The 22,982-nt window shown below is 39.6% G+C and overlaps 1 protein-coding gene across 1 annotated transcript in view; it reads right to left on the bottom strand.

The window, feature by feature from the left end:
• Positions 1–22,982, bottom strand: part of TESK2 (testis associated actin remodelling kinase 2) — an 80,026-nt gene that overhangs the window by 4,949 nt on the left and 52,095 nt on the right. The window contains exons 5-10 of the mRNA XM_039555786.1: positions 20,463–20,609; positions 10,179–10,261; positions 8,291–8,366; positions 6,532–6,615; positions 5,342–5,428; positions 1,748–1,883 (exon numbers count right to left, since the gene is read on the bottom strand). Of these exons, the coding sequence (XP_039411720.1) occupies positions 1,748–1,883; positions 5,342–5,428; positions 6,532–6,615; positions 8,291–8,366; positions 10,179–10,261; positions 20,463–20,609 (613 nt within the window). The remainder of the gene's footprint in view (positions 1–1,747; positions 1,884–5,341; positions 5,429–6,531; positions 6,616–8,290; positions 8,367–10,178; positions 10,262–20,462; positions 20,610–22,982) is intronic.

Below are 22,982 nucleotides of genomic sequence, written 5' to 3'. Positions count from 1 at the left end.
GTAAAGAAAAGAGCTGCATTTCTGATATTCCAAACTATGTTCCATAAGCACAAGTCTGCTCCTTCCTTTTAAGTTCCTGCACAAACACAAGTACACCATTCTCTTCTCAGTGTATTTTAGAGCCCCTTCAAACCTCCTTGCTGCCAGTACACTGCCACAGCAGAGATGGCACAGGGTGGTGTTGGAGACGAACAATTTGCATGTTTCTGGATTTATCATCCTGGCTTCCAGCAGAGGTTGCCCACGGTCTGTTGGTGCTACTGACCACAAAAGAGAACCAGTACAAAACACAGCTGCCAAAGAAACTGTGACTTTTTCACCCTGATGGGAAATGTCTAAGACCAAAATAAATGTTCCTCCTTGTACCATGCAAGATTTTAAATCATTCTATCCCAGCCTTCTTTCAGTACATTATCCAGTACAAAACTAGGGATATATGAGAGTCTGACCCTAATGAATAGGAGTTTAAAAGTTGTACATATGTCTGTGTATTTGCACCTATTGCACACATACATATATTTATAAATAAAAGCTGTATCACTAGACTAGGATGAGAAAATGGTAGATGTTAACTACCTTGAATGTTTGGAATCTGTATCTGGCAGGGCTCTCAAGGAACCTCTGAAAAGTCATGTTAGAGTGATAACAAATGGGTATAAAGAAGTGATATCTCCTTTTGATTACCATTTCCAGAATAAGCACATAGGGATTTTCACTTTTCCCTTTAAATATTGCCATGGTTTAGACTACAGTCATTCCATGTAGGAAACACTATGCAAGTCAAAGAACAGCATGTAACACTTCTTTGAGAAGTACTTGTTTTGTACATGTACTCCAAAGGGAGAATGCCAGAAAAATGAAAAGGAAAAAAAACCCCAAACTCCAAAACAAAAAACCCAACCCAAACAAAAAACCCTAAACAAACAAAACAAATTTCCTTTTTAACTCACACCTCTTTTAGATGCTTTCCAGGTGTGGGAGAATTACCACATGCATTAACTCTATGTGGTTTGAAGTAGAGAATAATTATTTCAATCTACAACTATATTACAGATTGACAGGTATGTCCATATGTTGCACGTTTGTATAGCCACATAATATGAGAAACTATTTTTAATGTACTCTTAAATTTCTAATGCCAGAAGTGTACTAACAGAAAACACCCAAGTCAGAATACGGCCCAGGCTACAAGAGTTTGCTCCCCACACCAGGTGGCACCAGACAGCTTTAGAGAAAACCTTTCAAGGCAAACATTCCCAAGCAGACCTGGGACTCATCTTTTCTCGTCTTTCAGAGTATTTCTAGGTACTTTATAATACTCTTGCATCTTCTGTGCTCTTCCTCCTGAAGGAATTTAAGAAGCCTCTAAATGTTACATGTAACATACACCAAAGAAATGATGTATATGTACTAAGTATGGCAGTGATAAATAAAAAGTTGATGGATTTTCATATACTATTAGCAACTTACAAAACCATTCCCAAATGAACTCTAGATTTCCTCTCAAGAGCTTGGGGACAGAATCTTATCAGGCACTTTAAGAAACAGCTGGGGGTTTTTTTCACCAGAGGACATTCTGCAATGCAAAGTATAGAGCATTGCTCCAGAATAATTTTCAGTGTTTGCGTAAAGTCTTTCACAAACTGTAAATAACACCATATATAGCCAAAATACCAGTTTTCAAAATATGAAGCTTTGTCTCCTCTTTATAAGCACGAAGCAATGTTTGTACAATACAGACACTTACCTTTTGGTTTTCTTTCACTGTTGTCAAGGTTCAAGAACTTCCTGTCTCTCTCTGAGTCCTCATTCCTCAGGCGGTTTAACATTTCCTCCAGTGTGTTGACAATATCAGCAAATGAAGGACGCAACTTTGGATCCATCTGTGAATGGACACAAACCAAATAAGTCCCTGTGGGCTTGTCCATGCTATTCTGCTTACAGAGTGGACAGAAAGAGGGACAATCTGAGGAAACTGAGGACATTCGAGACAGTTTTAAGGGTGTTGTCATTACAAAAAATCCTACGTAACGAAGGGGAAAAGCAGTATTCTATTACACCTCTCACATTTAGTTAGTAACTTGTAAATATTCTATGAAGAGGATAAATTTTAAATTGAAAAGGTGGGAAACTGTCAGATTCATGCTTTGTGAGGGGGGGTTGGTTGGTTTGCTTGAAACAGCTTGCATAGGACAGGATTTCTTTCTGGACTCTGGTTATCAAACAGATTATACACCAATGTTATTTCAAAAGGATTACACAAAACAACACAGCTATGTCAGTCTTTAAAAGATTGTAATTCTTCCATCATCTCCTTGTGGCTTTAATTAAAACAGACCTAAATGGCACTGCTGATTTTAAAGCCAAAAATGTTGTATTTTTCCATCTGTTAATTAGCCATACTATTTGGTATACTGGTCTATCTTGTAAGGAAGCAAGGGTGGTTATATAATTAGACAAAATTATAAATTAGGAAAAAGAAAAATCTCCCAGGTAAAATATTCCCCCTACTCATCAATATGCATTAGTCTGTATTTCTCAGTGTGTATTTATTTATTCATGCTAGCAGATACAGATCTCTAAACAAAGTCCAACACTAAAATTGTACTACAGGGCAAGCAGCTTCATTTAAGCAGTAACTTTGAAGGCATTTCATCATTTTGAGCATTGACCGTGTATATATGTCATAGGCTTCACTACTTTAGGTAGCAACATCTAATTCAGCAGCCGAAAGTTCACTTCATTCCAGTAATAAAAAAGATTCCGCTTGACCTGATTGCTGTTTCCAGCCTTCTATAGGCTTTTTCAGAATGGACAAGCCCAGACAGATCTCACCTCTACAATGGGAACAGTAGTGCTTTGTACACAACAAACCCCAAAGACCTCCCTGATACTGCCCTGCAGCTTGTTTGAAATGGATTTTTCTGAAGAGAGCTGGTATGATCAGCAATGCCAGAACACCTTCTGGCAACAAGGGGTAAAAGGCTAAAAATTCATACGTACAGTAACAAAACCAAACAAAGAAACCACACTTGAAGAGCTCAAGAGCAGCAAGAAAATTGTTCTAAAGCAGCAGCTGGAATTTCCTGGCATTGGAAAACAAATTTTTCTGCATTCCCTATTTCACTGAAAGAGTAGGGCAGGGGCAGCACTGAAGCACACACTGTACCCTGACAAACTTACTAATTTGGGAATCTCAGGGAGCTGTTGCAAGCTACAGGAAGTCACAGGAAGTAAAAAGAGCTCTCTGGCTATTTTAATTTGTGCTAGGTAAGTTCCAAGACAAGAGCAGCAACGGAAAAGTTACTCAGAGCAGTATTTGTCTCTTCCATCCCTGAGAAATCCAGATTCTGATCAAATGGAAGAGAAGGTTCCTTCTCAAAGCAGCAGTTGCCCACAGCTTAGCTCATCCTGGTAAGCTTTTTGCATGATAATTTATGATTATATTTATTAAATATTCCCACATGTATGCTTAAAATTGTTGGGGAGCCTTCCTTGCAGGTGCTTATTTACAAACCCTCACACTTTGTAACAGTAAATTAAATTTTACTCCACTACTCATACATGTCAGTTTTTGCTGGTTTTCTTAGTGTGCCTTAAAACACATTTGCTGGCTGTAGAAAATCTTAGGGCTTTGCACATTAGTTCAGCTGGGCTATACAGTTCACACCTTGTTGACCTATTAAATAATAAAAAGCTATATAAATGTCCATGTCTCAGAGCAAATTACCACAGCAATCACCTCTTACTGAAGAACAGCATGTTTAGGAAGATATGAGAAAGCTTTATCTGTTTACTCCATTTTCCTTCTCCTAGGTGAGTGGTATGTGAATTCCAGCATGCCCCACACTGAAATCAGCATATTAATGGCTGGATCACAAGACAGTAATTTCCATTTCAATTCAGTGAAGGGACATTTATTATACAGGAAGTTGCATTTGACAATAATGAGTAGGAGAAAACCGATTTTTTCTGAGCACACCAAATTCTTACATGAGAATATAAGGTTACTGCCCCTTCCTTCATGAACAGTTTTACTCTGATTTTCAGAGTTGAAAAATTGCTTTGAATCATGCACCATGTGTTTGGATGCAGTACCATTTCTGGAGTCTGCAGCTGGGAGTTGAGATTTCCAAAGTCAAATCCTACCTCTAACCAAACCCTTTAGTGCTCATGTAATCAAAGCACTTCATAAACACGAGTCAGATGTACCACTGTCCAGGTGAAGTAAGCTCTGCTGTACTAAGGTGAAACAAGAGGAGCTACGTAGCTCATCCACAGTAAGTTCCACAAACACTTTTAGAATTAAATTATGCTATGTGGTGCCAAAAGCAGCAGTCAGTCATTGCCCCCATTCTCACCTTTATATTGCTCTCTTCTTGAGCATGGGCTTTTGAACTAATACAAAGTAAAGAGAGAGGTTGGGTCAAAAATAACCATCAAAAGCACAAAGGGATGAGACTTCTTCAAAGCACTCACTTGGACACAGTGCTGGCATCGGTTCCAGCGCAGCCTGGTTGTGAATCCAGGGCCAAGTTTTGTGCAGTAAAATTTTTAAAAGCTGCCTCTACTTAAGTTGAATAAACTGGACATTCCCAACTTCAGTTGAATGTGGTGGAAGCTCAGGTTCTCTTATTTTATATAAACTGGTTTACTATACATTGGTACTAGCAATTCTGTTACAGGATAACCAGCAGAAGAGATCTGCTTCCCTGGAGTTTTCACAATAAGGAGCCAGGAAGGTATCCAGCCCTATCACAATTTTACTTGAATAATTGCCAGAAAATTCTCTCCATACAGCACATGGCCTATAGCCTTACAGATATTAAATCATTTCGGTCCAAGTTTGGATTTTATGACACAGGCTAAGGATTTGGATGTCAAAGCCCTTTTCCAAAAGGCATCATATAGACACTTTAGAGCAGTTTAATGCCTGCTCTTGATTTGTTTGTCCCCTCTGTTTGTAAGAGCAACTCAGTCCTTCCTTCGTAACTCAGGAGGTCTGCACACAACAACAGCTGGATTTTGTCAGCCCGAGGGTTAGCCAGTGTCAATGGCATCCAACTGGTTATGATCAGCCTGAGCAGCCTGCAAGAAGCTGTTCAGTGTGCCAGACCTATTTGTTTGGCATGACAGAACACAGAATTGCAAAAACACAAGGCAAACCTTTTAGCAAGGGGAAGGGAAGGATTATAAAAACTGAAAGGGACTTCTGGGTACATTGCTTCTATAGGTGAGCTCTTCAAGTCTCTTCTGTAAATGCTCTAAGCTTTATCTTCAAAAGCCAGAGGGATTTGGAGAACTCCAGTTTAGATCTCTCCCCCTGAAGTAAGATACTCACGTTACAGCAGTTGAAGGCCAGCTGGAGGAAGTCAGGAGGACAGTCTCCCACCATGTGCTGGAAAGAATCATAATCTAATCCAAAATTCTGTACAAATGACAACAAAGCATAGAGAAATAAATTAGGTCTTCCATCTCGCTCAAAGCATCATCTTTTTAGGGGGTCCCTATGTGAAATTATCAGGAATAACCATGAACACCTTCTCAGCAACCACAATTACAGAGGAGTTTGAGAAAACTTCATGCACACTCTGAACTGCAGCGTTCCCAGTGTGGATTACTGATACAGGATAGCTGTAAGACAATGGGCTGACATCAAAGCCCATCCTTCTTCCTGGATTCAAATGCAGTCCACTGCACTTGAAATGTTGCCCATGTGCATTTGGAAACAATACCTTATACTGTGATGTTTCACTATAGTGACTTTCACAGTGCAAATTAACAGCCTACTCTAAAACCAGAGGCTTTGCTATGGTGGAAATGTATCAGTTAAAATGGCTAACTTCTCAGTGGACGGTACTGGTAATACAAATTATCCAGTTCCTTATGTGCATGTCTATAAAATCTGAAGGGCAGACTAAAAAAGGATCTCTTATTTACTGCAGTTTGAGACCTAAACAATTTTCCATTTTCAGAAATGGAGGGGGACAGACAATTTGGAATAACCCCCACCGAGGGTCAAAAGCTGCCCTGCAGATGGGATGAATAAAGAAAAAAAGTATCTTTAATTAGTCAATTATAACTCAGATCCACAGTGCTTAGTAGAGTCCACACAAAATAAGGGTGAATTTATTTTAGCTGCTGTTAACAGAGCCCCTGCCCCTTTTACAAGGGGGGGCAGCTTAGTGCGTGCAGTGTGCCTCAAGTGCCCCGTTTTGAACCCGGCAAGAAGTCTACATGAGCTATCACTCCACAAAAGGAAGAGTTTGCATTGCAGTGCTCTCGATGTACTGCCAGTTAGGGGCAGAAAGGATTCCCATGAGGATTGCAGCAGCACAAACTCTCTGAGAAAGTGTCTTCAATGGAGCTTCCTACAATAACAGCATAAAGAGCAACAGCCTTCTACAGGCTATTTTTAATGTCCCACCTATTCATCCTATCTTTGGCAGCAGTGGCAGAAGTTCTAAAGGCTGAGCCGTTATCATGGCAGACTCGCCACCTCCCACCAGTGTTGTAAACACAACCACTCACCTCTGTGCGAGGGAGATAGTCCGGGTCTGCCTGTATTCTTGCTATAATCTCACACAGAATTATGCCATAGGAGAACACATCTGCCTGAGAGAAAAAAAATGAATAGACACATGGTTCAGCTATGAATACTCAGCGTTCTTATCTTCCACTGAGTTTCTCCTTACCCCAAATGGCTATCATGAAACAACACCACCACAGCCTTACAACACTGAGCAACAGCATTAGAGCTAACATTTTCTGTGTGAAGAAATACATGCTCACAGAAAGCATTCTTGTTGCACAAAAGCAATAACTTTAAAATTCTTTCAAGAAAAAAAAAAGAAAAAACCCACCAAATCACTCTTAATTCAGCAGTGTAAAAATTTAAAAAATAAAAAAATCCTTCCTTGCACAAAGAACAGTGAAGTTCCATTTGATGTCTTACACACGGGAATAATTAAAAACACAGCCAAAACATGACATGCCTATATATCACTGTGGTTAGAAAAACAGGTTTAGAATACACATGATCACAGCCTAGCCAGAACATTAATGCTGCTGTTAAGAAAAATTACATCTTCCTCTTCTCAGTTCAGTACCTCTGGAGAAAACAGTCTTCCCAAAGCTTGAGATATCTAGCAGCACTGTGTATCAGTGCTCAATTTCCATGACGTTTAGTAGCCACTTATCTGACTACCTCTGGAGCTGCACAGTTCCTCAGATTTCCACCCACCTGAATTTTTCGGGTAAGAGAATTTAAGAAAACATGGAATACAAGTCTGCAGATCAGAAGCTTGCATCCCTCATCCCTTATGTATCAGACTGGCTTATATGTCACCTTTCATACTGCTTCCTCTTTAGTCTTCCCCTTGGTAGGGTTAATAAAGAATGTGGCACCATAGATTTGGGTACTTTATTATTAATTTAGGTCAATTAAAACTCCTTAAAAGCTTTGAAATGGTAATTATTACTTCTGTTACTGAGGTAGTTACTGCTTTCCTGCAAGTTAAAAGTACCACAAATTAAACAGATTATTGACTTCTAGATATAGAGAGGTACAGGATATGGGCTTTATCACAGAAAAGCTACACTGGCAGGGCTGAAGTAATGGACAGAAAATCCTGTGTAAAGAAAAGATTGATTGAAAACACCATTTCTAAAACCCAGTGTGATCTCATCCTCCTCTGAAAGAAACATTTCCTGATGATATGAACAGAAAGACTTAGGAATACCTTTGGAGAACATTTTCTCTCATCAAGGCATTGATGGACAACATTTTCTCTCATCTTAAGACATGCTGCTTTATATTTCATATTTATACACACACATATATATACACTCATCCATCCATATATATATACACACACACACAGAGAATCGTGCAAATTTACACACAGACCTTTTACTTCTACCCAGATTTCACTAGTGTACAGTCAGGGAAGCAACTTTGCTTCATTTCTTATGAGATTTGGTTAAATTAAATTGTGTTAGATCAACAAAACATCACTATATTTCAGTATGTGGGGTGTTTCAGAATGGAAATAGCATAACAGAGAACAATCCTAAAGCCAATTCTATCTCCATATAAGATTACACACCATGAATTAAAAACATTAGCTATTTAACTCTCACTCTCCTTCAGTCTGAATGATCTACTGAGTACAGAAACACCACAAGTGAAAATAACAATAGTTTTAATATTATGGAAATTCTAAATCTTGCATACCACTACAGAAGAGAAACATTTGACAGCTAACTGCATTTATATCATGGTACCTACCTTTTCATTGTAGGGCTCATCTCTGAGAACTTCTGGTGCCATCCAGAAGGGTGAGCCCACAACTGGTAACTTCTCACTATATAGATGTGGGATAGATATGGATAGGAGGTGGTGGGAGAGAAGGAAGAACCGTTAATTAAATGCTCAAGCATTGCTACTAACTTTCCCAATCAATTACTCATATTTTATTTCTAGTTTTTAAGTACCCAGCCACTTTAAAAGAATGTTTTATTTTAAGATCACGGCTGTTCAATAGTTTTTATTGCCAAACTCTTGGCAGAGTTGGTTCCTTCATCTACTCATAAAAAGGCTTGTGGACATCAGTTTTGGGCTAGATGCCAAGCTCTCCATTCACCCAGCAAGACATGCAAGTATCATCCCTACATGTATATGCAGCTCTGAATGAAGTCAAACTGTATTTAAAATAATAAAGATCTGCTAACTGTATTTAAAAAAAAAATTAAAAATCAAGATTGACCAGATGAATCCTTTAATATGGAAAAATTAAAAGTAATCAGAATAGACCCAATTTGAAAAACCTGGAGCTTCCATAAGGCTGAATAGTGGGGCCTTAAAAAAGGCCTCCAGCCTTACACCTAGCTGACCTTGAGGGAATACCTATTTAAAAAAGAAAAGGACTCTGAAGGCCTCAAAGTAGCATGGCTTGTTACCAGCCAACTGGAAAGAACAAAGCTGCATTTGAAAATGGAGGTAAAGCTAGATAAAAACAAAATAGTGGGTAATGTTGCTTGTTTTAGTCTCAAGCTACCTTAACTGTAATCTCAGTTTTCAGGGCATCTCAAAGCTGGGTATTAAGGACACATTAAGGCACCTGTAGTGCCTTCCTGATTTTGTGATGGGTTCCTCTGAACACAGCTGAAGCTTTCAGCACTTCACTGGGTACTCCATAGCAGCTACAAGATAAACACTGGCTGTACTTATCAGTAGTTTGGAAATTAAGATGTTCACTTTAAGCTTTAAGATCCAAAATTTCACCAATATTCATGCAAGCCTTCAGACCTCTCAAGATACGGTTTTTGGATATGTGCAGTTTAAAAACTGTGCATAGCTGAGATCAACTTTTATTGTTTTCTATGCAGTCAAAAGTGCTGGAAGGCTTTTTATTTATTTTACGCAGAAGCACACGCTGGAGAAAATCTGACAGCACATTTCACAGTCAGAATACTTTGAAATACACAAGTCAATATACAGAGAGAACAATGAAATCCTTGTCCTTGATCTCTCTAATGGAGGGATGACAAAAGGACTATTTTCAATTGTGACAATAGCTTGTGACAGTCCCCTGTGCATTCCTCAAATGAGTTAAGATTATAATTTCATCCTAGGGAAAGTAAAATGGTAAGATAATGTTAGACAGTAATTTTATAATTAATTTTATTTTGCTCTGTTATAAACCTGGATTTTAAAAACTAACCCAGAGGTTAAACAAGAATAATGCTGGAATGCCACTGAATATTGTTTATGAAAGTGGAAAGATAATAAAGTTGCTTGAAATCAACAAATGACATTTATTACAAAATCATCCCAATCCAGAATGTTGGACAGTATTTTTGTGTTTGTGTTTTGGTTTTTTTTAAACCCAAAATTCCCAAATACCAGCTTAAAAGATCTACCGAAAAGCTGGAGCAAATCCTCTAGTGATTGGAACATTTTTGAAGAATAAATGTCACCAGTAAATATCAAAATGGACAGTAATTAAGGCTGGAACATCTTGGCTATCCAGCCTGCAGTTCCAGACTGAAGACTGAGGGTATGTTTTGCAAATTCTGTACCAGAGTGCAATAACAGCCCCAGGGATCTGGCTCACTAGAGCTTCTGACCTGCAGTTGTCCTGCAATTCTCACTCCATTTAGATTGGCTCCCATACCTGTGATCAGGAATTTTCTCTGCTAAACCAAAGTCTCCAACTATTGCTGAGTATCCATTCTCATCATGTTTTATTAAGCAGTTCTGGAAAAACAAAACGAAAACCAAACAGAAGAGTTATTGTCTGGGCACGAAACCTCTATAACATTCCAGATTAAAAACAGATAAAAAAGACTACAAAATAGTGTTTGGAAGATATTAATCTATGAGAAGCTTTTGTCTGAGAGCAGCAACACTTTTCCCCTACCATCCCCCTGCACAATCACGTCTGTCAAACTTAAGATGCTGCAAACAGCCTTCCACTTACCTAATAATCCACTTAAAAACTTGCTGAGAAGGCAGGCAGCCACAGGCAGCACATACCCTGCTAAGTTTTCACAAGAATTAAGATGATTTAGCTCCCTTATGCTCAAATATGCAATACATGCTGTTCATTATGACACCTTATATTTTCTCTTTACAATTTGCCTGCACCTGACCAGAATACAAGATCAGAGCAGACTTTAAATGCCTCTATATATTTTGTTACATTAACTATTGAAAAGGAACTCGTTGCTTTGCAGTAAACTTACATCAGAAAATGTAACATATAACCAAGTTATATGTGCTTTCAGAGTCTCAAAATTCTTTATTTTACAGTATATCATAAGACATGATTTAAGAGAAAAGTCTAATAGGGAAATGCTGTCAGTCTTCTCCTTTCATTGCCCCCCAGTGTCAGGATGGAGGGCAACTTAAGGACACACAGAGATAATTGTGCTCCAACAGCATCACATCACACACAGGGTATTATTGATTTCTTTTTGTTATTTATTTACAACTCTGAGAAATATGCTGTTACCATTCCAGTACCACATCTTTTCCCATTTCACCAAATGAATCGATAGCTGATTCCCTGCATTTTGTTCTATCCTGCAATAGGTGGAACAAGACAGAGAATTCTTTCCTTTCCCACATGCCTTGCTCTGTATCCTCCTGCGGGCAGTACAATAGCAGTGACAGGCAGCAAACCTACTGCCGACTCCTACCGAGTGGTACCCTGCATTAATTAGCTAAACAGCAGGAAACACTTTCTGGCTTTATTGTGCTTGGATATACAAAAGCCCCTTGCTGACCCCAGAGCACTAGCTTGTCTGTATCATGCAACTACCAAGAAAAGTGGGTCCCTTGTCTAAAAGATCAAGTTCAGGTCATCACTGTTTATATTATTCAGATACGATTGTGGCCCAGGCCATGAAGCGAGTTTTCTTCCTGCCAATTAAAAGGTTAAGCAAGCCACTCCTGTGATCATGTAAGGAAAATGCATGTCAGCCTCTTGAAACACATGCCAGGCTCCTGAGATGCAAAGCTTTATTTATTTAGCATGACTCAAGTTTAATAACTACAGTTAGTTTGGGGATTCATAAACATGTACCACGTTAAATCAACTGTGCTTGCCCAAAGAGCAGCAAAGCTTCTCAGTTGCGGGCTTTGTTATCTTTTATCAAAGAGTGCATTCATTCAGCTTGCCTCTCTTTAAACATTTGGTCACTGTAAGTGGACTTAAAACTGAGAAGGATAAAACTTAACTGAAAAATCTTACTCCAAGGATTCAGACAAGTGGAATTTCATTGCGTATCACACAGAAACAAGTCCATGAGGACACCAAAGATTTTGCAGTGTTCAAGAACGCTCATACTATTTTATGCAGAAAAAAATTCAGGTTACTTTTCAGCCACAGATTGTTCAGCCACTGAAGATGATTCTTAATTCAACATTTTTTTTAAAAAACTCTATAATTCATAAACACTAGTTTTAAAATATAGATTTCCTTCTTGCATTATACCATGACTATTTACATTTTGTTCATTTTGAGAAGCAAGACTCCAGTACTTATTTTACCTTCTGGATTTTATGGATTATTGCTATTCTCCAATAACCCCCAATCTCCAAAATTTTGGGGGAACATTTACATCCTGACTAAGAACTATTTTCAACATAACTAAAAATCTGTCTGCTGAAGATCCACAATAATTTACGAGGCTGCTTTGATACCAAAAGGAAGCTTAAATGAAACATCATCCTGACAGCAAATATTCCTTCAGCTTCTTACCAGTATCTAATCACATCCTGTTAGACAGTGATACATCACCAACTGAAGCTGAACAATTCTGCCCCCCACCAAGCCCCAGGCAGTCTCAGCTTTCAGGTACAGTACTGAACTATATAAGTAGGTTATTCCTAGATAAATCATACATTAAACCAACGCTGCCTGACAGCTCTGAGCCCCTTCCCCGATGAGCAGGATTTGCCTGCAGCAGAGCCAGGCTGCCTTTCAGTGCAAATGCTTGGAGAGACCCAACAGCACAGACACCCCACTGCTGTGGGGTCCACAGGTCCTGCAGGAGAGGCCACTAACACCAGGAGAAGACACTGGGGGAAAGCCTTGGGCAACATTCCTGCTGTAGAGTACTGATGAGCTCTTCTGCTGTGGTGGGCTGCACAGTGTTAAATTACATAAAGAAGGAAGCTAAACTGTTCTCTCTCATTAGTGGATGCTTGTCTTTTGTTTGCACATGAAGAAATGATGAGTGTGAATTTAAATTCATTAGGATACGTATTCCAGTACAGGAGTGACTTTTGTATTCCTAGTTAAATCAGCCACAGGCAGGTGACATGCACCATACAATAAAATTCCAGTGTCACTACAAATGCTCACTGTAGTGAAACTAAACTGATTTAATTCATCTGGGGCAAATTTTTACATAGCTAAGCACCAATTTCCTGGAACCCAGAAAGAATGAAAGCCCATTCCTAGCAAAATCAGTAGTAAGCCCTTTCTACATACACTAGCATGGTCAGATGTCACTTTTCCAGCCTGTGCTGCTCATTCAGGGCAAGGTTGTGCAGATGGTAAAGCTGCATTCTGTGCTGAGATTCTCCAAGCAGTCAAGGCCAACCCTCAGCACCGTTATACTCCTTCTCCACACTTCCCATCTTAGTAATGCCATTACACGACACTGTGCCAAACCCACAACACAAATAATGGAGTTACCAGATTTAAGATGCAATTCATAAATAGGTAACGTAACACAGCCCACTGTGGTTCACGTGCACCCAATGAAAGACAAAGAATTCACATTCTACCAACAAAATAAATCAAGACTGAAAAGGGACAAAACTTCATTAGAGACGAAAAGGTTGAAAAGAGCTTTTGAATTTAATCTAGAGGTAGTATCTTAGTAGGAAAGGTACAATAGTACAAACTGCACTGTTTATTCCAACAAAGTGATATTCTCAGTTTCTATCAAAAAAATAGTGTTTCAGTGCAGCATGAAGTAGTTTCATTAATGGATTTTGGCTCAGAGATGCAAGAGTTCAAACCCCTCACTAGTGCAAAGAGCCTCTCAACCACCGCCTATGAAATGAAACGCCAAGCAGCTTCACAACATGAGCTTTGAGAAAGCACTTTTGACTTACTATTGCACTATTTGTATAAGCTGCAAGGCAATAAAACTTGGTGACCTTTTCAGGCTTTCTTTTTGGACCTCTACATACAGGGATGTTCTTTTCTTTGGCAGCTCACACAGTCAAAGAGGGCAGTATTTGACTTCAGCTGAGTTTTTGAGGGTTTTTTCCTCCCAAAATAGGGACCTCATCAGTCCTTCCTGAGGCAGTCTCTTAATAGAAGCAAGGAGCTCTGCACATGAGTCCTAAAGAGTTAACAGAGCTGTTTATGCAGACAGATGTGAAAGAACATAAAGCCCCCTTTGTGTTACAGGAGCTTAACATCTGCTTTGCACAGCATAATCCTACTAAGACGAATGCAATATTCTACTCTTCCTTTTACATAAACAAAAATGAAAATAGACTCAGGAGTTAAAAATAAGTTGCTTAGATGAAGAAACACCATCGTTTTATTTTTATTTTATATTACATATAAGCTAAACTGCTCAGAGATTTTACTGCACTCCAGAAAACACAGAAATGCTACTGCAGTGTCATTTGCAACCTTCTGATGACTGTTACCGAATTAAAATAATTAAAGGCCAATTGAGATGTATCAGCTGTTTTAAAAGTGCTATCCCCTAGGAGAAACCCCACTGAGAATTAAATGTGTAACAGGAAGTTTACAGTACTAGATACACTTTTGAAATTATTATGCTTAAGGGAAAGGTTCCATTTGGTTCCCAAAGTATCAGTAGAAGTTTAGTATTGAGACTATCATTAGAAATAGCCATCTGTAATAGCTAATTTTTTCAGTGCAAGCCCTCCCTTGCAGTGCAAAATATCCAGACAAGAGCTTATTCCGGCACAAAGGGGACCTTGCAACTGCCACAGCAACCATGAAACTCATCAGACAAAGGTGCTGTTCACGGCCTGGGGTTTATTTGGTTTTAAAGAAGCAAACAGCATACAAGGTAGGAAGTCAGGGCATGTCACTTTCAAGCCCAAAGGCAGTGAATTCATGTTACATCAGATAATCCACAGTAATTGGTTACATGCATGATTCTGTCCCATAGTAACTGAGACTGCTCCTCTCTCAATGAGAGAAGGCTGAGCCATTACACACTGTGAAGTGAAAGCAGATGTCAGCAGGAATACACACACATACACATGCCTAGAGACTACAATTTCTTCATAGATTTTATCATCAATGGAGCTCACAAGGTTCCCTAAAACTGCTCACAACCTACTATTAATTATAAAACCTTGTTTTCAATTATACATAATTCTGCAAAACTAAAAGGCATTTGTTTGGAGGTTTGCCTGTTTGTTTTTAATCAACAGTTTTGATAGAGGATTTTTAGGGAGGGGGTGTAAACCATCAAAATATCAGCCTATGGTATCATACCAAATTTGGCAAGTTCACAACTTGGAATGTGATGAGACCTCTGTATAAGATGCTCCTGTTGCCACCTCTGCAAAGAGTAGACTGGGATAGAGTAGAATGGTATATGCTGCGTGAGGAATTTGAGAGCACGACTAAGGTGACAAGACAAGAGGATAAGCTCAAGCCAGGGACTGGCAGGGACCAAGACCAGGGTCCTGAGCCAGGGAAAAAAAAACCCCACATACTATTACAAGGACAGAAGAACTGCAAGTACAGCAAACAGGCAGTGGTGGCACGGATCAGAACTAACCTGGAGCAGCAGAACCTGGGGAGAGCTAGAAATGGCTAAACATACTAAAGACCAAAACACAAAGACAGACTGAATAAAGCATCGAGCAGGAGTATTAGGAAGAGAGTAAATGAAGTCAGCCAGACAAGGAGTTTGACCAATAAGGTTGGTGGGGCCGGAACTGGGAACAAAAAAGAAAAGAAAAAAACCCTTATGTACAAGGATGAAATGCTTGACCAGAGACTGGCATCGTACACTAGCAGAAAGGATTGGATAGTAACAGACTAGGTGTGATTGGTCTTGGAAAAATGGGCAGACTCCTGGATGTTCACTTCTCACTGCCAAGGAGTCTTGTTCCCCTCCCTATTCCTCTTCCATAGCAAAACCAATGTGTTTCAGCAATACTAATTAACGGTAGCAACAAATACAAATTAAAAATACTTCATGTATTAGTTACTGTATTAACTAAAGCAACAGACACCCCCTACCATGAATCTCAAGCTTCCAACTCTAAAATGAAGTGCATAATGCCATTTTTTCCAAAACTGATAGGAAGTTGTATACAACAGACACTACATCATAATATTACATAAAAGATGGGATGTAAAACCTCTGCAACAACTTTCCTTCTTCCCCGTATGCATACACGTTAAGGTAACATCCTTAATTACATGACAGTTTTTCACCTGGCATCCATATGTTTTAGAGCACACAATGGATTCATGCTGGTGGTGAATTGGGGCTGTACATAAAACACTTGGACCACTATTTTCAGGACTCTGACCACTCTTCCCACAGAAACAGTAGGGTGGCAGAAAGGCTGGGAAGAGATGAAAAGGAAAGCCTGGACTGCAAATGAAGCTCTTCTGTCTTGTGGTTAAGACTATTGCAGTGATGCCCTGGGATCTGGATTCTGGCCTTCCCCAGCATCACAGAAGAATTCTGTAACAAGGAAGCTACTTCAGCAAAATCTTCCACATATTGTTACTAATCTTGTGCTTTCTCTGCCTCCAGGGGTCAAACCTGACTATTTTATAAGTGCTGTAATGCTTCCAAACTGCCTCTGAGGTCAGTGAGCATATTGCTTTGAACTTAAACATGTAAAATGCAAATACTCCAAAAAAATTCTTAAAGCATATACCCAATATTCACCAATATTCTTGCTTTTAATCTGTTGTAATACGGATAATCTTATTCATCTCTCTCATCTCAGGAATACTGTAAGAATAATTTCACTGGTATTAGGGCATTCATTGGCATAAGCTGACAAGGAAATCAACAGTGCTTCCAGAGCAGGGTTTGAATGCAGTGCAAGTACAGTGCAAACAAGGTGTTGAAGAAACTACTGTGTAGCAGTAAGACATTTATTTTGAGGGGTGAGGTTAAAAGGGATTTTGCTGTAATTTTTTTGCAGGCTGGATACTTCTTCCCTGTGCTTTCCTAAACATGGCTGTTTTAATTTTAAGTTACAACAGCTAGAATGTTGTAAAACCAAGTCAGATTGAGAAAAAACTCTATCATAATTCAGTGGCTTCTGTTGAAACACTTCCACAGTACAATTTCTGTTTTAATGATTGCATCTTCTATGACTAAGATTTTCAGAGTTAAAATTCATAACCAGAGCTCCTTGACAGTCACTGAAAGATAAAGAAAATTCCTATGATTCCAGAATGCAAATTCTTCTTCTGCACACTCAACAAGGCCCAAATGAAAAACAATTCATAGGGCTTGTGGTGATATAGATAGGGGACAAGGAATAAGTCAACAAGGCTGGCTGTCAGAACCCATCTATGACTTCATTTCCACATGAACCTTTTCATGACAAGTCAAAAGAGCAGACACCACATTTCTTGGCCTATAAAAAGTTCAAGTCACCCTGCCCACACCCCTACTCTGTGCAGGCTGCAAATGGCCAGTCTGACCACTCGTACCTTCTGACAGATTCAAGCCAGGCTGTTGCTATCAACCAGGGCAGCTCAGCCTGATCAGCTACAGCAGCCCAAGCCCAGAGCCCAGACACTGAGCTGCTCGTGACATGGGGAAGCACCGGCTGTCAGGGCAGCATATCCCTTCTAACAAGCACTGCCTCTCTTTTTGACAGAAGGACATTGGGAGGGGCACCAGTGGGATATGAGGGTTGACATCCCCATGGGCTGTCATATCGACTATAATGACCTACATCTACTCTGCTAAACCATTCTTCCCTCTGGCGTCCTGCGGTACCGATGCCATTCTGCTCCTCTCCACATGGTGCAATTAGGGAGAGAGACCACTCTGCTGTATACTAATGGCCCAACCCACTTATTTTCCAATCTCAGATTGGCAGGGGACAAGAACTTTTCTTTCTTTAAATTGTTAGGTATCAAATACATTGACACACATAATGCTAAGAGCAAGACAACTCTGCTGCCATAACTGATGCGGTAAAATTTATGTATCACACCATCCACTCCAGGAAGCTGCAGGAATTAGAGGTTTGCCAGAAATAGAAAGGTAGAAGTACGGGTCTAAATTAATTACAAATGATTTTTAAGTAGAATTCATATTAGAGAGACAGTTTGAAGTGGGCTATTGTCTTAAGTGTAACAGGTAAAGCACGGAGACACTCCTGCACAGAAAGGCTCCGTTTCATTCTGTTCACACTTCAGTCAAGGCCAGCAAGTTTCATAGAAAAATGCTCCACTCTCTGACTGGGCAAACTCAGTCTGTTCTGACTTCTGACGATGTCTAAACCCTTGTCTTTGCCTTCATTTGAATAATAAAGCCATCCCATCAATTACTGAAGTTTACTGAAGAAAGGAGGACAATACAGAATAGTATTGAATTTGCCCTTATTCAATCCAAGTTCTCTCCCAAGGAAAGAGTCCATCACATCTTCCTTCAGCTTGCTCACACATTGACTGTTTACCAGTAAGAATGAAGACAACTCATCCTATCACCAGTACAAACCCGGTAAAAGCCAAGGCATCTTCTCAAGCAGTAGCCAAAAGCCATAGTCTGAGAATGGAAAATCTGATGACAGGTTTTTCCTATGGTTATCTTCATTGTTTTGCTTTGGAACAAAGTGACTTTTTTAAAACTTAGGCAGCCAGCAGGGCAAACATTTGCCCAAAAGGGAAGCTGTTTGCCCAATAGATTTAAAGTTTATTTCATCAATACCTTAATACACTAATAAAATCCGTGAGTTGTTTAAGGTGAGTGTTTAAGGCCAGGTGTTTCATCTACTTCCTTCCCAAACAGAACAAGGAAAGTACATAGATCATGTAAAAAAACCCCAAACAAAATAAACAAAACCAAAAAAACCCACCAACCCAAAAATGCCCAAGAAATTTAAAAATACAGACTATAGCTGTCATCAATTAAATTCTGTATTATTCTTGAAGCTGACAGCTTCCAGTATGACCTACACAGATACTAGAACTTTAATGCTAAGAACCGTCCAAACATAGCATAACTGCTAGTAAATTCTTAGGGTTTGATTTGTCATTCATTTGTTTTTGAATAACCTTAACTACTTCCCATGGCCTCTGATGAGTTTGCTCTTGCCGGGACATCCCGAACCCCTCCCAGCGGGTGCAGCTTCCTAAACAATTGGCATTCAACAATAGATAACATTGAAGCATTGGCAGGGCAGCTCCAGAGAACGACATACAGTTATGTAAAGCTTGGAACAAAGGCATTCACAGGGATCCCAGGAAATGGATTTTCATATGACTGACCATCACAGAACGTGTTACGATAAATGCTGCAGGCACTGAGTTCTCCTTAGTTACTTTGGTTCCTTGCAGTAACTCTACTCTTAAGTGCATTAAAATACATCCTGAGCTGAAAAAGAAAGGGGAACACCAAGCTGTCTTTTCAGGTATTTTTATGCATCTCTTATCTGCACATTCCAAGGTGACTGAAATGGAGCTTTCTGAGTGTATCATGTCAAAGTAACATGACTCCAAGTCTGGGCATTTTTCATAAATTTGATATTCTTCCGTACAGAATTCAGTGCCTTTCACTTGAAAGAACAGCCAAGGAAGTATTCTATGACTTCACCAAAATACTTTCATCTACCAGTTGAACTTTTTTTTTTTCCACCTTGACTAAATGCACGTTCTACATCTGTTTAACACTGCACTAAGGAAGCTTTAAAAAACCCCCTAAACTGGATGAAGGTCTAGTAGCCTTATTGGCAAACACATTCTGTTGTGGTTTTGTTCTTAAAAACTGTTTCTAATCCTAAGAAATAATTCCTTTCAGATTAAGATAACATTCTTCTGGAAGTGACATGATGAAGACTTCTCAAGAACAGTTTTGAAAGACTTTCATGTTGCAGGTCCCCAGTGAGCTTAAACCAGCTCATTAGCACCAGACAACAGGACAGACAGGACAGCAAAGCCCTCAGCACAGGCTACAATGGGTGGTAAGAGCCAGTGTGAATACTGGGACAATCTGCTCACACATCTTAGTGCTCCTATGTCAATATTTCTAGCTGAGCTTGAATTATCCAGTTACTTCAGCCAACTAAATTCATACAAGTTGTCACCAAAACAACTGAAAAAAAAAGAAAATCTATGTCCATTGAAAACTCTGCCACTGATATATTATTCTGGAAGAAATTTCAAAATTTGAAAATTTTAGGCAAGCTATTTTGATCTTACTGACTTTAAAAATGAAAACAAATCAGGATTGTACACAACACTTCAAGCAGAATCAGTAATAAAAGGTCACTCTTCCCACAGAAGAAAATTTTTGAAATACATGGGGAAACAAAAACAACAAGGAGATTTTAAAGTATGTTTGTAATAATCTCCTCAATTTGGGTTCTTTATATGATTATCCTGTTCCAAATGTTAGATTGTTGTGCTTAATTACCCAAGGATTTAAATACTTTACTGAACCACAATTCAGAACTAAAAAAACTCTGCAGCTGCTTTATGAGAAATCCTAATCTGAACTCATTTAAGGGATGACCTTCCTTCAGGATAATAATTTCTCCAGTTTCCATACAAACTATGAACACATTGTCAGTAAAGTTTTAATTCTATAAACTGCATTTCAATTTGTTTCTCAAAATGTCTTAGATCACAACTTATAAAATAGCAATTCTCTGCATGGAATGGAGAAAGGGAGAAAACCCAAGAATCAGTTACAGTACCTTCATTAAGAAGTTCCCTTAATTTTATAAGCAGTACCTTGGATGTAAGGTCTCGGTGGAAAATGCCTTTATAGTGAAGATAACTGATTCCCATAGCAATGTCATATGCCAGTTTCACCCTCACCGTCCAGGGCAGATGCTGGTTACCATCTAGTAGCTGTTCCAGGTTACCACAGTTGATATACTGAAAAGACAAAGCAACATTTGTATTTAATTATTTAACTTAATACTTAACATTTTGTCAGGAATGTAAAATTCATCATTACAACAGGTGACCTCAGCTCAGTTACACAGTAAAACCTTTTTTTCATATGAGTTTGGCAGGCACAATGTTTGCAGATCAAGAGAAGCGGAAAATGTCTCCCTTTACCACCTGCACCAATGCCCTTATGTTAAAGATGCAACAGTCACCACTGTATTAACTCTATGGTATTTAAACAGACCCTTTGGAAATACCTACAATATCATATCACCCTCTCATTTCAGCTTGAGGAAAATTAGGGCAAAAACAATGAAGAGCTGGCTTTCATATAGTATTAATCAACAAAGAGAGAGCTAAGTATCCAAGTGTAGGTCATGGAGCCTGATCAAGTTCCCAGTTTCCTTAAACTGAAACAGCATCAAAGAAAAATATTACAATGTGTTGCTGTAAGTTCTGTTTTTTCACTGCTGTATCTATGAGTTCTAATCAGCAATCTGATTCCCAGTGTGTTCAGTACTACACCAACCCCATCAAATGGTAGCCCTCATGAAAAGGAAAGCACATTAAGAGATAAATGCTACAAGAGGCAGTGAAACAAAGCAGCACCTAAATGATACTAAGTAATATAACCCAGGTTAAGACATGGCAACCCCAGCACTTGAATAATCATTACAGCAACATGGCTTATGCTTTATGTATAGACCCTTTATACCAGCAGCTATGTAGTGTTGAAACAGCTTCTTGTTTCACTCCGAGACCTCCTCCAGTGACCAAGCAAAGAGAGTAGCTTGCTCCAGAAGGAAAACCTGGCAGCAATGCAGTGACTTCTGTCAAGGAAACACAAGTGAAGCAGACAGGACAATTTGCTCCTGAGCCTGGCCCACGCACGTATCCCTGCGTCAGACTGCACCAACTTCACTTCTCTGTGCCACACAGGTCTCCCACTCTCTCTCAAATGACCTTCCTGTGTCATTCACTCAGATAAAGCATGTAGCATCATCATCACATTAAAACAAAAATCTTAACTGCAGCTCTTGTTGCTTCAGAAACTTGGAATCTGCTTGTATTTTGTTGCTCTTCTTTGTGTCTTGGAGCCTGGGACACAAGGCAAACATGAGCCATACACGAGCCATACACCCTGCAGTGTGGGTGGATGTAGCTGATGTCCTGAGGCTGTGCTACAGCAAGGAAAGGACACACACAAGCTGGATTCTGCTAGTAAGTCTGAGGGTCACAGGTCACCTCCTGGACAGTCTACAAGAAACAGCTTCTTCCTTACAGCTCGGGCCTACCCGTTGCTGATCGCACCAGTGAATTTTGAAAACCCTTTCAGCAGATACACAAGTTCCACAGGTAACATTCGAGGAGGCAGAATTGTGGGGGCAGAGGAGGCACAAAGCGATTTTAACTGGCACAGAGCCCACTGGGAGGGGGCGCCACAAAGCAGCCGGGGGCTCCGCTGCGCATCCCTCGGGAACAGGGCTCATCCCAGCCCATGCACAGCAGCGCGTTTCACCGACACTCCAGGGCACGACCCTCCTCTCGCCAAAACAACCTGTTCCTTATGCTGGGAGCTCCTGTGCCAGGAGAGCAGAGCAGCTCTGCAACAGGTCACTCTGAGGCTATGCAATCTCCATCCTTGGAGATTTTCAAGGCCAACTAGAGCTGCAGCCAACCTGGTTCAATGTTGGAAACAATGCTGCTTTCAGCTTTTCCAGCTTTCATCTTTCTCATTTCTTTTATCTGAACCCCTAAGGGAGCTAGATGACCTTATAGAGCACACAAGAAAAAAAAATAACCATGCTCAATAAAATTAGATTTTTTTTTTAATCATAAGTTGTTATCATGCTTAAGGAAAAAAAGGTGACTAAGATTTCTACAGTAACATCTTATATATTCCCAGCCTCCTTGAAACAGTGCAAACAGCACTTCTCATCCAGTTATGTTCAAATCAGAACAATACTGACCAACCTGGAACAGAAAACACCAAAGCACCTGGCTGAATAACCCAACTATAATATGTCACTAAGCAATTATCCCAAACCATTTCACCTTTCTGGCAGGCCAGTAACAGACCATCCATATAGCACCACCACACTTGAATTCACTGGAAAGACAATGCAAGGGGGGAGGGAATCACTGACCTGCCTTCCATTTTCTATTCTCTGAACTGTGCCATTCCATGACACAAATTGCTCCAGAAATGCTAATAAACACACAGCCCCTAAGAGTATTGACACACACAATGAAATGGGACAATAGCTAGCTACTGTATGGAGCATGCTCTTGCTTTGCTTTTCAATACAGCAGCCTACTGATTTGATCCATTGTTGCCATATTAGTTAAGTGCATCCA

Source organism: Corvus cornix, chromosome 8, assembly GCF_000738735.6.
Source record: "Corvus cornix cornix isolate S_Up_H32 chromosome 8, ASM73873v5, whole genome shotgun sequence".
Taxonomy (NCBI): domain Eukaryota; kingdom Metazoa; phylum Chordata; class Aves; order Passeriformes; family Corvidae; genus Corvus; species Corvus cornix.
Note: the sequence above shows the minus strand (reverse complement) of the source record. Positions and strands in the feature narration are given on the sequence as shown.